Source organism: Megalops cyprinoides, chromosome 12, assembly GCF_013368585.1.
Source record: "Megalops cyprinoides isolate fMegCyp1 chromosome 12, fMegCyp1.pri, whole genome shotgun sequence".
NCBI classification, from domain to species: domain Eukaryota; kingdom Metazoa; phylum Chordata; class Actinopteri; order Elopiformes; family Megalopidae; genus Megalops; species Megalops cyprinoides.
Genome location: NC_050594.1, coordinates 21,613,386 through 21,626,409, shown reverse-complemented (window position 1 = coordinate 21,626,409; position 13,024 = coordinate 21,613,386). Strand labels below are relative to the sequence as shown.

General features: G+C 43.6%; 1 protein-coding gene across 1 annotated transcript; it reads right to left on the bottom strand.

Annotated features, from left to right (window-relative positions):
• Positions 1 to 846: 846 nt before the first annotated feature.
• Positions 847 to 12,697, bottom strand: gch1 (GTP cyclohydrolase 1). Its single transcript, XM_036542793.1, has 6 exons — positions 12,178 to 12,697; positions 8,237 to 8,346; positions 3,789 to 3,844; positions 1,690 to 1,721; positions 1,364 to 1,448; positions 847 to 1,094 (listed from the first exon to the last, which is right to left on the bottom strand). The coding sequence occupies exons 1-6, from the start codon at positions 12,536 to 12,538 to the stop codon at positions 968 to 970; spliced, it is 771 nt and encodes a 256-aa protein (XP_036398686.1). The 5' UTR covers positions 12,539 to 12,697; the 3' UTR covers positions 847 to 967.
• Between the last annotated feature and the right edge of the window lie 327 nt (positions 12,698 to 13,024).

Below are 13,024 nucleotides of genomic sequence, written 5' to 3'. Positions count from 1 at the left end.
GCTCAGCATTTAAGGTGAGCTTTACAGCCCGTATTTGATCCCGGCCACGTCATCGACTCACAATGAGCAGGAACCCACAGCAGCAGAAGAAACAACTTTATTCTGCCAGGGATAGGAGGGAGTAAGTGGACCAGAGTCCCCTCGTCTCACCACTCATGGGCGCCCTGCAATTTGACAGGCACCTGCATGTTACTCGGATGATGTCAGCAGAGTGACACCTATCTACAAACGAGCGCCCACCCCGCGACAGTGTGGTGCATGACTTGCAGTTGTCATGGTGACTTGTCATGGTGAGACAAACCTAGTATAGACAAACCTAGTATACAATTAGAGATTTGAAAATATTGCTGCATTAAGGGGACAAAGAGCAACAAAGAAAAGGGTAATATTACACTGAAGACATCCCTTGAAATGATAAGTTCAAATTAATCAAGAGGGGCCATTGGGGAATGGGGGATCCTGCCGAGCCCCACTGCCCAGGCCCAAAACTGGCCGCATCATTGTAAATGCAGATGAAATAGTCTTGAATTTGTAACACAAAAATAAAGGTGTACACAGTTAATATACTTAAAAGTGTGCTTTTTATCGACTATGAATTTACATAGCTAGTTACTTATACTCCTGAAGCTACTCCTCACTGATTTTCCAGCACGGTAGGGTACCCAGTACTCAGTTGATCGTACTTAATCACTGAACTCACAGCACCACCATTACACTGACATGCACGCACACACATGCACACCTACGCACACGCATGTGCACACACACACGCACACAATAACAAAGAAACAATATTGTTGATGGGATACAAGGAGTTAGGGGGTGGGGATGGGGGTGCGGGGGGGGGGGGGTGGGACACACATATATGACATGACAATAATGCCTCAAATTAAGATTAACACCAAGAGAGACAGGTTAGGCAGAATGCCGGCTGCAGAGAGGAAAGGGCGTCCCACAGCGGGTCCTCTCAGCTTCTGATGAGGGTGAGAAACTCGTCCCGTGTCTTGGGGTCCTCCCGGAACACGCCCAGCATGGTGCTGGTCACCGTCTTGCTGTTCATCTTTTGCACCCCTCTCATAACCATACACATGTGACTGCGGAACAGGGAGAGGGCAGAGGATCTTAACTGCTGGACACTCCAAAAACACACGGCCTCAAACTGTGGGTTCCAAAAGACCTGGTTTGGATTACCCCTGTAACAAGCAAGCTGTCAACAGGTTCAGGGCTTTGTGAAAGATCTATAAACAAAATCAAAAAGTAATCAATATGTCTAGCACTGGAGTAATAGCTGACATTGAAAACTGTTAGTCTGTCAGCTGAAAGTACTTTTTTGAAAGAGTTTGCAGAAGAGAAAAAGACATACGTGGCTTCTATGACAACTCCAACACCAGCAGGTTGCAAAGCCTCAGTGATGGCAACAGCAATTTGCTTGGTCAACCGCTCCTGGACTGGAGACAGACATACAGATGCAGAAGACAGTCCTCAGCCCTTTCTATACTGATACTTAAAAACAATGTTAAGTGCAAGCAATCTTACCTAAAAATGTACATTCTGTACCAAAACCTTTGGAGGTTATTTTGTGGGTATTCAAATATTTAGATATGCATGTCATTTAATTACATTTAATGTGATGCTGTCATAGCATATTTGTGGGTTTTTTATTATAAAACAGTGAGGTGGAAAAATTACCTTGTAATCGCCTGCTGTAAATTTCAACAATCCTGTAAAAAAAAAGAAAAACAGCACTTCATTACTTCGGAAAATGCAAGCGTCAGGATTTAAATTAGGTACAAAGGGGCTTATTGAGAAAAGTACAGATTAAAGCACTCCTACTTAGCAAGGGACAGAAGTGATTGTAAACGCAGGTGAGACGGTTTTGAGGAAAACTGCCACCCCACCGCACCACAATGCGGGAACAAGCTGAGGGGTGACGCTGCACAGAGCTGGCAGAATGCACTGAAAACTCCATTATCTCCTGGAGGCCGTGGTATTCTGAGGTAATAACTCTGCATAACAGATCAAAGGCTGCTCAATGTCAGCAAACAGCGGACCGCTCAGTGTTCGTACCGGAATCGTCAGCGACTGTGACCCCCCCCCCCCCTTACTCTTTTCAAAGCAGATCGGCTCGCAGTGAACACAGCCATCTCTTGCCCAGCCCTGGCTATAAGGGGTCAGTTCTGCTCACCAGTCAGTAAATGTCACAGAACAAGAAGATCAGAGACTATTTTAATGTTTTTTAAAAAACATTTTTCTCAGAGGTTAATTTATCCCCTTTCTCCTCAAAGTGGTCCAATTTCCTCGTTTTTCCTCAGAGGCATTTGCAGCTTAGGGCCAGCTTCAAAAGGGAGAGGACTTCAAGCTCGCTGCGATAAAAACACTCCTCTCCTTTTTGGAGGACAAAATTGCACACTTGTTAACAGTGACGAGCGGTGTCACTCACAGAGGTATCTGCTTCGTCCGCTGTCTGCTTTTTAGACATCGCGAAGGCAGAGTTATTTCAGCCGCACAATTGCGTTTGGGTTCACAGTGACTTTGAGAGATCACTCTCATCATGTAAGGATATACGTCTTTGCGCAGGGGATTTCAGGTATTGTATCTTCATTGCTGGAATTGGCTAAGCCAAGTATTAAGGTCAGACAGGATCAGTGTCCTCTGTCACTTGCACATCGTGTGTAATCTGCTTAGAGTCACTTACTATAGCTGCCCATTTAGATGACACCACCCAAACAGGGTCCAGAAAAAATGACCACAGGGCACAAAATGTGTAAGACCCCTTCATCGACTAGTGTATTCTTTATACATACAGCTGCATAAAACCCTCTTAGCAGGCTAGTGCATTCTTTAGTGCATACAGCATTGACCAAAGCATTCGTGTAACAGGGAACATGTGAGGCAGGGCTTCCCCCCAGTGTTGAAAAGCAACTTTGCAAAGTTGTCTTCACTTAAATGTCTTGCTCAATCCCATCTGCAATTTGATTGATTGGGAGCAGAATCATTATCCACTATGCACATATTATGTTTGCATTTTAGGGGTACATGCAGCTAGAACAAAATGCCACAGTACACATCAGGTCTGATAAAATTCTTACTTTGTCATACATTTCTACACGTGACCCATCTTCCAGCCTTTAGCAGCACTTTAATAGCAAGGAGAAAGAAGCTTGATATCTGACATACATTTGGATGTTTTATCTGTAGCCTATCCCTACTAGATCCTTGGTATCCTTGAGAAAAGAGGATTTCATCATATGATATGGGCAGCGTCTTAACTCTGTATTACCGGGTTACAGATTTTAAGGAGATTTTCAATAAATACACATTGGATGGCCATAATTACAAATGAAATCAAAATTTGCACAAGGGAAAACTCAGCCAAGGGTTTTGACTCTTTGTCCATGATGAAGTAACCAGATAACAATATAACAGGACATGTATACATTTATAATTACTCTGTGGAAACACTGGCCCTCCACTATTTTCTTTTCTCTACCTGGACCCAGGACCTATATTTCACTTTTAGGTTATGTCTTCAAAACAATGTTCCTTATCTTTGGTTGGTCAAATCACTTCCAGATGATCAGGAACAGCATTATTTGACAACTACGCTTCTCTTGACTGGTATGTTCTGAGAACAATTTACACTGATCAGTTCAGCACATTGATAAATTTGGCCTGTTTTTTTCTTTCACAATTGATTGGTTTTTCCTAAGCTGGGCTGGGCTTGAGAGGCACTGCCACATAATATAGGACTGGGTTGATTTCTGTAACACCTCTGGAGCTGTACTTACCTAGCCAGTTTGCTGAGCCCCAGCACTCTCTTGTTGGGCAGGTAGCCTATATGCACCTGTGGAAGACAGAAGAGACAGGGGGGAGCTGATGACAAGAAGCCTAAGGAACTGTAAAGATGATACTACTTACCTCTGAATACATACAGCTATAGTGAAGACTTGGATATAATATCATACAGCCGCACACTGAGTTCCCAAACTTTGCCTTTTTGAATTTAAAAAACATTGAATTTTGCATTTTCCTCCTTATCTTCCACTTCTCCATACTAATTTTCTTGTCAGGTTACATCATCACAAACCCTCCAGTGCACCTTATTACACTGTGCTTTCCCTGTCTGTCTGTCCTGAATTGCACCCACTTGCAACATCTGGTCTTTGCAGCCAACTGCAAGTACAGGCAGCATTAAACTGTAACTCATAATATCTACAAGTAAGTAATAACAAAACAAATCCTGAAATATATTTCCCTCATTTTAATTTAAAAATAGTATCATCTAGCTAGCTACACCGCTAGCTAGCTATCTAATACTATTTTCAGTTTTCATTTGAAAACAAAAATCTAAAATAAGCAAGACAACACAAAAAACCCCCCACTAGGGAAAAATCATTATCCTCACAATCTTTTTTAAACCACTTTTCCTTTCATTTCAAAACTTTCATTTTCACTCCCCAGTCTCTCTCTCTTCACCGTAAATCGGGATCTTGTAGTAAAACAATGACTGGTGCCATTTGTGTAAACGTCATAATCATGGATCATCATACACTGGATCATTGTGAATCAGGGCCTGTAGTTCACAAAAAAGCTGTTTTTTTTAATCAGCACTTCAGACAACATTCAGTCTTGAATGGCGATCATAGACCAATTCAAGCTGACACAAACTAAATGTTTAAGAAGGGACATTTTCAAAAGGGACACAACTAGCAGTTAACACACTAAAATTCAGTACTGATTCAAAACACACTCGTCTGGCAACAATATTAAAAACCCAATGGATGCAGCATCAGTGTACCATAACATGTACTGTTACATGCATGCATGTATTGTTACATTGTTAATGTAATGTTAAATGCAATGTGCTCTTTTGGTTGATACGAACAGCAAGAGCACCGATGGAGACTGAAGGACACAGACAAAGCTTGAGGCCTCTGCATAATCATTAGGTAGTATTTTTATAAATCTCGTTTAGTGTGTAATCATGCCTCAGATAGAATAGAGAACACGGCTGGACAAACACAGTCACATACACAATGGAGGGTGAATAAAGAAAAAAACTAAACTGTGTTTCAGTCAGCCTGGCAACCTGAAGCAGACTGAAGGCTGAAGACAGCTGAGGAGATGCAGGAGAATATGGCAACATCTGAACCTAGCTTTTACAGATTCAAATCCATGGGACGAAGCCGTTTCAGCACGTTTTGGCAGGGATAAGATGTGCACACCATTGTGCCGTGTAAGTTAAAGCCTATGCACTACTTGACAGGGTGACATGGTGAAAGCAGAGGAGGGCAAACTGCTGGATACATTTTCTAAAAATGTATTTAGTGGCATCTAACAAGCTCTGCACTGGTCAATGATGGGCAGCATTTAAAAGCTTGAGGAGCAGAGAGCAGGGAGTCTGAGCCTGGATGGCGCTGAGCAGAAGTCCGAACAAGCACTGGTCTACTTCCTACATCAGTCATGTGACTGTAGCTATTTCCGTCCACCCTGAATGCAGTCTCAAAATGGAAACATAAGCGTGCCGGTCTGGAGTGGTAAGGATGCCTCTCAGATGCCCTGTCTGACTTCCTCCTCAGGTCTCCTTGGTAACCTCCAGTCATTATATAAAGCGTGAGGCAGATGTAATGTGGCAGACATGGCGCAAACTGGGAGGGACTTTATGGTTCCATCTGAACGGATGCATTGGAGGCTGGAAGCTCGGTTTTCGGCTACTTGTCTAACACAGCGGGGGCACGGAGGTTAGCGCTGGTTGCATTTAGAGGGTGGTGGGGGGGGAGGGGGGCAGGTAGGGGCCACAGCCACATTTACCTGGCCATCTTGCTGACACCTATCACCTTTCTGTTGGGCAAATATCCGACTGAGACCTGGAAAAAATGAAAAGATGTTCAAGGGGCATGGTCAGCCCTCCCTTATTCTGGAAAGGGAGAATGATGTGTAGCTCCTTGTGGGAAAAGGGCCATATCTTCCTACTCTCAGGATGTAAGAATCAGCACACTCTCCGTTAGATCTCTGGGCAAGAAAACTTCACACGGGTGATAGATTCAGACGTCTGGCCATCGCTTTATGTACATTTATAAATATGCCATCATTCGTCATCTGTCATTCATATAACAAATTTGCCTAATGGTATGTTTGCCAGTATTCCAGTGAGAGTGTGAATCAAAGGCAATCTCAAGCTGTAATCTGCAGAAAGGTGCACGTCACAGTGGTGGTGGTGGTTGGGGGGCGGGGGGGCCAGTCGCTCATCTCCTAGAGGGAATTTACAAATGAAAGGCAGCTGGACGTGGAGAGGCTCATGCACCAGCTGGTAAGTGCTCCGTGCCTACTGAGCAGTGAGAGGCTGACCGCCTGCCTTGCAGCACAGCCTCCCCCCAACCCCACCCCCCCACCACCCCCAACAACCCCCCCCACCCCCACCACAGCAACCACTCTCCCTCTCTATTCAAATGTCAGCAACAATTTGATGAAACAGGCTAAGAGAAAGGGCAGCCGCGTGCAAATATCCTTCTCCTCTGTTTCTCTGCTTCCGCTGCCTTGCTTTCGCAGACCAGGCGATGAGCCACTGAACCATCCTTGTCTGGCCTACGCACCGCACCGCGTTAAAAATAGCTGCCATTCCTGAATCTGAATTTTGAGTTTTCTTACAGCAAACATTTCAGAATTGAGCAAAGCTGCACCCCAATGTTGCTGTCGCTCTCAGAAAGGATGAGGAACCGGAACGCCGTTTGTGCACAACTGCCGTGGTGGAGGTAGAAATGAAGAGAAAATCAACTCCTCCGCAAAGGACTGGAGAGATGCACGGCTGAATTCTCAAAGCAGGAGTGTGACAGCGTTCGGCGTGTGTCTCCTTGGGACAGTAGCAATGACAGACACTAAGAGGTTTCTGTGTTATTACAGACCAGGGGGATACAGAAGTGAGGGACAGATGAAAATAAAAAAAAGCATGGCTCTTTGGAGAAATGGGTGAGTCATTATCTTGTTCCCGGAGCTGCGAGATGCAAGGTAAATAGATGAGTGCGGATAAGGGATGCGCCGGTGACGACAGGGAGCTATCAGCAGGAAGGAACGGAAACAGCAAGCTCCTGACAGCGGCTGACAAACAAAATTACAGAAAAAAACCTTTTTTCTGCTGGCTTGATCAATGGTGTGCGCTATCATCACAGCCATTTGCTCCATGAAAGAGATTGATTACTGCCCCCTTTGTCTTAAATGGCAAACACGTGCAGGGGAGTGGGTGTGGGAGGAGGCGACCAAATGTCAGACCTGAAAATTAAGACAAGGCATTGTTTCGTTTGAATCAAAGTAACGGGGGTTTTAGCTAATCTGGACTGCTGCCACTTCTCTAGAGCATGTTTAATTACAGACGTTCCTAGTCAGAGGCGTGTTACAGAACCGTCCTTATCGCAATCTTCTACATGGTTCTCTCCTTTACTAACCCATCATTTCTCATCAACGCTGTGTGGGAGATTCTTCAGATTTAGCGCTGTGTGCCAAACAAGTGTGAAGCACTTAACATTCTATATGCAAACGATTAGCCTGAGACAAATGGCATTCATTTGCATTCTGCTAATTCTATTATATTCTAGACTAATTTTATTGTGATGTAGCTAATCAAGTCATATAATGGTCACACGTTGGGTAATGTCAAGGTAATGATCACTGCCTTGGTGACACCAAAGTGGTGAAGCTTCAAAGGGATTCATAAAATGTATTGATCAAACTGGAGTTTACCTGCTGTAATGAAATTAACATATTCACAAAGTTTCAATGGTATAAAATGTTGAATTGTTTCCTCTTAAAAACAGCCTTCCACAGCACCCCCACTGTCACCATCTCTCTTCTCTAGTCTCCCTTGCCCAGCTTCCTGCACTTTCTGTCCCATTGCTTGACCATTTCTACCCTGCTATGTTAAGAATCTGTCATTAACATTACAGACCAACCCACAGACCACCCCAAAATTCCTAGTGCTATGTGACCATTATGGCTGTCACAAATGTTTTTTTTGTTTGTTTGTTTTGTTTTGTCTTTTTTTTTTTTTTGCAGGAAAACTTTAGTTTGAGGGGTGCATTGGTAAAGGCTGTAAATTCACATGATACTATCCTATCACAGGGCTAACCCCGTTACTCATTCAAAGGTAGGAGCCCTGGGGGCACTGGCCCATGAAGACTGAAACTGCCTTTCATGCAAGAGGTGCGATTCATGGATGTGATAAGGACCAGGTGCCCATTCTTACCCTGCCAAAGATGGGAACCAGGTGATGCTCACACATGGAGAACATGTCAATGTCCTTCACGATTACCATCTCGTCATGGTCTTCGTCAAAAATGGCGTCATTTAGCACATCTGAAAGAAAGAGAGAGAGAGAGAGATCTTCTTCAGGTCTTAGCTCGGGCGTAAGGTTAATCCGCCGTTTTTAAGCGGCCACGCAGACCGGCAACACGGCGACATCGTCATCTCCTCCGCTCCCCTTCCCAGCCCGAGCGCCAGGTGCCAGGCTAATTACATTTCAGCCCCGTCCGCTCTTCCTGTTTTTATTTTATTTTATTTTCTTCTCCTCGCTCATATCGTCGCTCAAATAAACCCGTTTTATCTGTTTATGACGACGCCGTCCCCTTTCTCTCTCGTGGTTTTTAATTTCCTGACTGCCTATCTCGCCGCAGACGAAATTTCCGTGGAAACGCGAGTGAGCGCGCTCTCCGACTTGCTGCCGTGTGGCCCTGCAGAGCCGTGTGTCACGGCCATTGTTGGGCATCGGGGCACCGGCTGAGCAGAGGAGTGAAAGGGCAGGATAATGTCCTGAAAGCAGGCTGCCGTGAAGCATGACTATCTCCATCAATCAAATCAAACGCATCTAAAGATAACCTTATTTGTTCCAGAAAATTGATAAGCATCTGCGAAACAAATAAATATTCCATAACTGTGGAGCTGAAGGATCATAAGCGTTTCGAGAAGGAACAAGATTTCAGTCAAATAGCCTCTCTGTTTGCTTCGTGTGATTATTTTGTTTCTTCCGGATTTCATTACAACCACATGATGGTGTTTATAAACGGTTCTAACAATGTTCAAAGAACATATGCAAATTAAAGCAATGTGACAACATGGGTTTGTCAAAATATTCCGCCTACCTACGTCTACAAGCGGTAGTGTCAAATAGCCAAATAGGTCAAAGTCCGTATGGACGATGGTTTGTTTAATGTATTCTTTAACTAGAAGTCATTGCAAGAGTTGCACTCTCTGAATATACAGATAATGTCTTGTGGAACACTGCAACAACTACAACTTTTTGCTACTAGTATAGTATTTGGCTTAAGTTATAATCTGAAGACAGAAAGCTGTACAGAACTGAGTTATAAACTAGGCCCAGGCCTCTCCAAACGCAGGCGAGGGGCTTTCAGCGACTCTCCTGTTCCGCACGTGGGCAGTTCCAGTTAAGTGCCACTGATGAATTGAGCCTCAGGTCTGCATGGTTTGCCAAACCCAGGACAGCAGCTGTTCAAAGACTGTCACTGTCACCCGTCTGCTCCTTGACAAACAATTCAACCAGCCACTTGGTCCACACCTGACAGGGCAACGTAATAAAGGGAACAGGGAATCAAATCAACATCGCCCTGGGTCATCTATAAGCCTGGCTACCACAACCACCACTCGTCACGCACACACAAACATACACACACAAAAAACAATGGGTTGCTATGGAAACCCTACAAATTGTTAGAGTGTCAAAGAGAGTCCGTCTAACGTCATTGGGGGTGGTGAGTTCTCTGTTCCTTGCGGTTGGTAAAGTCTTAAAAAAAGCTGTGGAGGGGAGATTAGACTATTATTTGTGAAAGCAGTACCTAAATTGGGTACATAGATCCAGTGACTATGAGGTAATGATTCGAATATATTTGCCAAATTTGCCCTTTCATGGCAAATTGATGGTAGGAAAGAGGTTTATCATACAGTTATATTATAGTCATATATTGCATGCATGATCATGTGCAATCATAAATTCTACAATCAAAGACACTTTCTGATTAGATGTTGCAGAGGATAAATAACCACTGTCAGAGAGAAGAGAGAACAAGAGTCTCAAACAATGAAACTTCTGGGTTGGACCTGAGTCTCTGTCATAAATTGAACCTCAAACTGATTATCGTTTCTATTTTTATGAAATAAATGCCCTTTCCTTAATGTCATTTATCAGAAGTGATAGGGCGCATGTATGGAAAATGTCTGAATGCACATATATTGGGACTGACAGGAGCGCATAGTGAATGCGTGCATTTCAGACATCAGAAAGGTCCACAGAGACCCGAGGAGTCACTTCCTGTATGCCCACAAGTCCCTTTGCCCCTAGCATTTATCGATGAGTCACCAGCTCATATACATGCCCTAAAACAAATTCTCATGCACGCATGATTGTGCAAACACAGGGAAGCATGCATGCTCACACATTTACACACACAAGAACAAACGTCACGTCAAATCAAACATCAGCGCTTGCAAACTGGCAATGCCAATGGGAGCACATGGCAACACCAGTGTGAAGAAGTACCTCATACAAAGACAGTCTCATTTTCCTATAAAGACCTGCTATTCAAAAGCCATTCCGACAGCACGCTTTCCCCTCACACCAACACCCTGGCCAAGGCAGCAGCAGCACGTGCATAAAACGGCATCTTGCAAAACTGAACATTCTCTAGCACCTCTAGATGCATGTGTTTTCAGTAAAGGACAACACAAGAAAACATTCCTTCTGCATCGACTGAGGCCACAAAACACCCCCCCCCCCAAACCAGCTCCAGATGTGGTATTGGAGGGGGATGGGGCAAAGTACTGAGGGGCAGCTCCCTCACTCCACCACTTAGACTACAGCCAGGGATGGGCTGCACCATTTTTCAGCTCAATGGCACAGACCATGAAGAACTCAAGACAGATGCACGCACTAATCTTTATTACCTGTGGAAACACAATGTTCAGGTTTCAGACTGTGTGAGCATGAGAGGTGATATATTAGATGACATACCAAAAGGCCACATTCCACAGAAGTAATTATGCAATTATTTGCTAATGAATGCTTGTTGAGTGCTTTGTATATGAAGGTGTGTTGTGTGTTTTGCCAGTTCATTTCAGACAACAGGCAGAACTACAACAAACTATGAAACAAAATGTGCCCATTTCTTAAAGAATTAGCACTCACCAGCTAGGTCTGTACCAATGAGTTAAAAAATTGGAAAGGAACTGAAAACTTTTTAATATTCAAGGGTGAAATTGTCTGAGTCAATAAAATATGTTTAGTATGATAACGGCAAATAGGTCTTCTGCTTTAAATGTACATGTTGCATGCATGTAGTGGACATGTTTCATCCAACTGGTTAAATGCTTATATAATACTTATATATAATATATACTTATATATAATTTTTATACTTATATATAAATTATGACACTGAGAATGTTCAAATTCAGTACATAGGTATATGTGTTATGTATATGAAATATTAAATTGGTTAAGGGCTTCTAAGTTATTGGATATCAAAAATGATATAAAAAATGAAATCAAAAATGTTTTAATTAATTTTTTAATTAACACTCAATTTGTGAGAAAACGTTGTTCCCCCTGGATCATATTTTACATCACCTACCATTGAATAAGCTGCTACAATCACTAGACATGGACACGATTATATATTATGTTTTAGTTGTACACGTTTGTCTGAATTTGGTCGTTCGTTGTTTCAGTATTAGTGTCTTCAGTTTTTGTACGTGGATTTTTTTAACATCTTGCATTTTTTATTGTTGTGGCCAACATTTTTTTCCTCTTCCACTAATGAAAGCATTCTGTTCTTTTATTTCCTTTTCAGCTTTTCCTTTTGACCGGCAGCAAACTGCAGTCCACTATACTCTATCGGTTTATCATTTAAAGTTAGCTAAAGTGAATTCTGTGATTTGGGTTACTCGAATGTAACCTGACATGACACGTACAAGTCTGTTAGCGTGCACCTGATCGAGGTGTACCGTCTCTCAACTAACAATGTCTTTTTGCACAGACGTGACATCCAGGAGGGCTGCCTTTCGCCTGAAGTTCAGTGTGTGCTCTGAAATATAATTACAAGAGATGTTCATCAAAACGTAGCTACTTGGTGCTTAATTTATGATGGACCAGTGCAGACGTGTTTTCCCAGAACTTACCAATGATTTTCTCCTGATAGCCCTTCGTGAAGAACTGCATGGCAGTGGCAGCTCTCCACGGAGTTTTGAGGAGTCCTTGTCTTTGGGGATCTTCTCCGAGACCTCTAAGAATCGTGGTGTAAGCAGCTGCGAGACTGGGCAAGCTCATCTCGTTATCTTCAATACTTCGAGTGCGCTCCTCTTTCCAGCTTTCCATCACCGAGGACGGCTGTGAACTCGTCTCGCCGGGCACCCCTTGGGAACCACCGGTCCGGTTCGTCATTTTCACCATCCCTTCAAAATGTCCGTTTACAGAACTATCGTTCGCGTTGGCCGCTTGCATCTCGCTTTGGTTAAGTTGCTTCTGTTTGGATCGGTCCATCGTTCGGACTTAACAATGAGCTTTCCCCCCCCGTTCACTTTTTATTCAGTTGGACTTGAGAGATTATGTGGTGGCTTATTGCGATCTCCCCGTCGAAAGCGGCTTGACGTGAGTATCACCTGCCTAGAGGTGCTAATGCCAGCCGAGCGCCTGTCAAACTCTACGCGAAGCGCGGGCACATTGTCACCCTGTGGCTTTATAAACACGGGCTAATCCACGAAAATTGCGATTGGTCCCTCTCACGGACCGCGTCACGACCTGTCATCGTAAGAGGACGAGGGCTGCGTCTACTGGTAACATTTAATAGATTTAGCTTTGCGCCGAGCGTCTGCGTGCATGTATACAACAAACAGAAAGCCCAATATGACAGTAAAACAGGTTAGGAGGTTAAACGTATTTGGGCTTGTCTTTTTTTAACGGACTAGCGGTGTAGCTTAGAACGGATAACACAAAATGGCTATACATTGAAAGAAAATTCTGGATATC

Bases quoted from the DNA above. Each gene is read 5' to 3' on its own strand.
- gch1 (XM_036542793.1), bottom strand. From the start codon at position 12,538: ATGGACCGATCCAAACAGAAGCAACTTAACCAAAGCGAGATGCAAGCG. The intron at 8,347-12,177 runs GTAAGTTCTGGG...TCTTTCTTTCAG, and splicing joins CTATCAGGAGAAAATCATTG to ATGTGCTAAATGACGCCATT. The intron at 1,449-1,689 runs GTAATTTTTCCA...GTCTGTCTCCAG, and splicing joins TTACAGCAGGCGATTACAAG to TCCAGGAGCGGTTGACCAAG.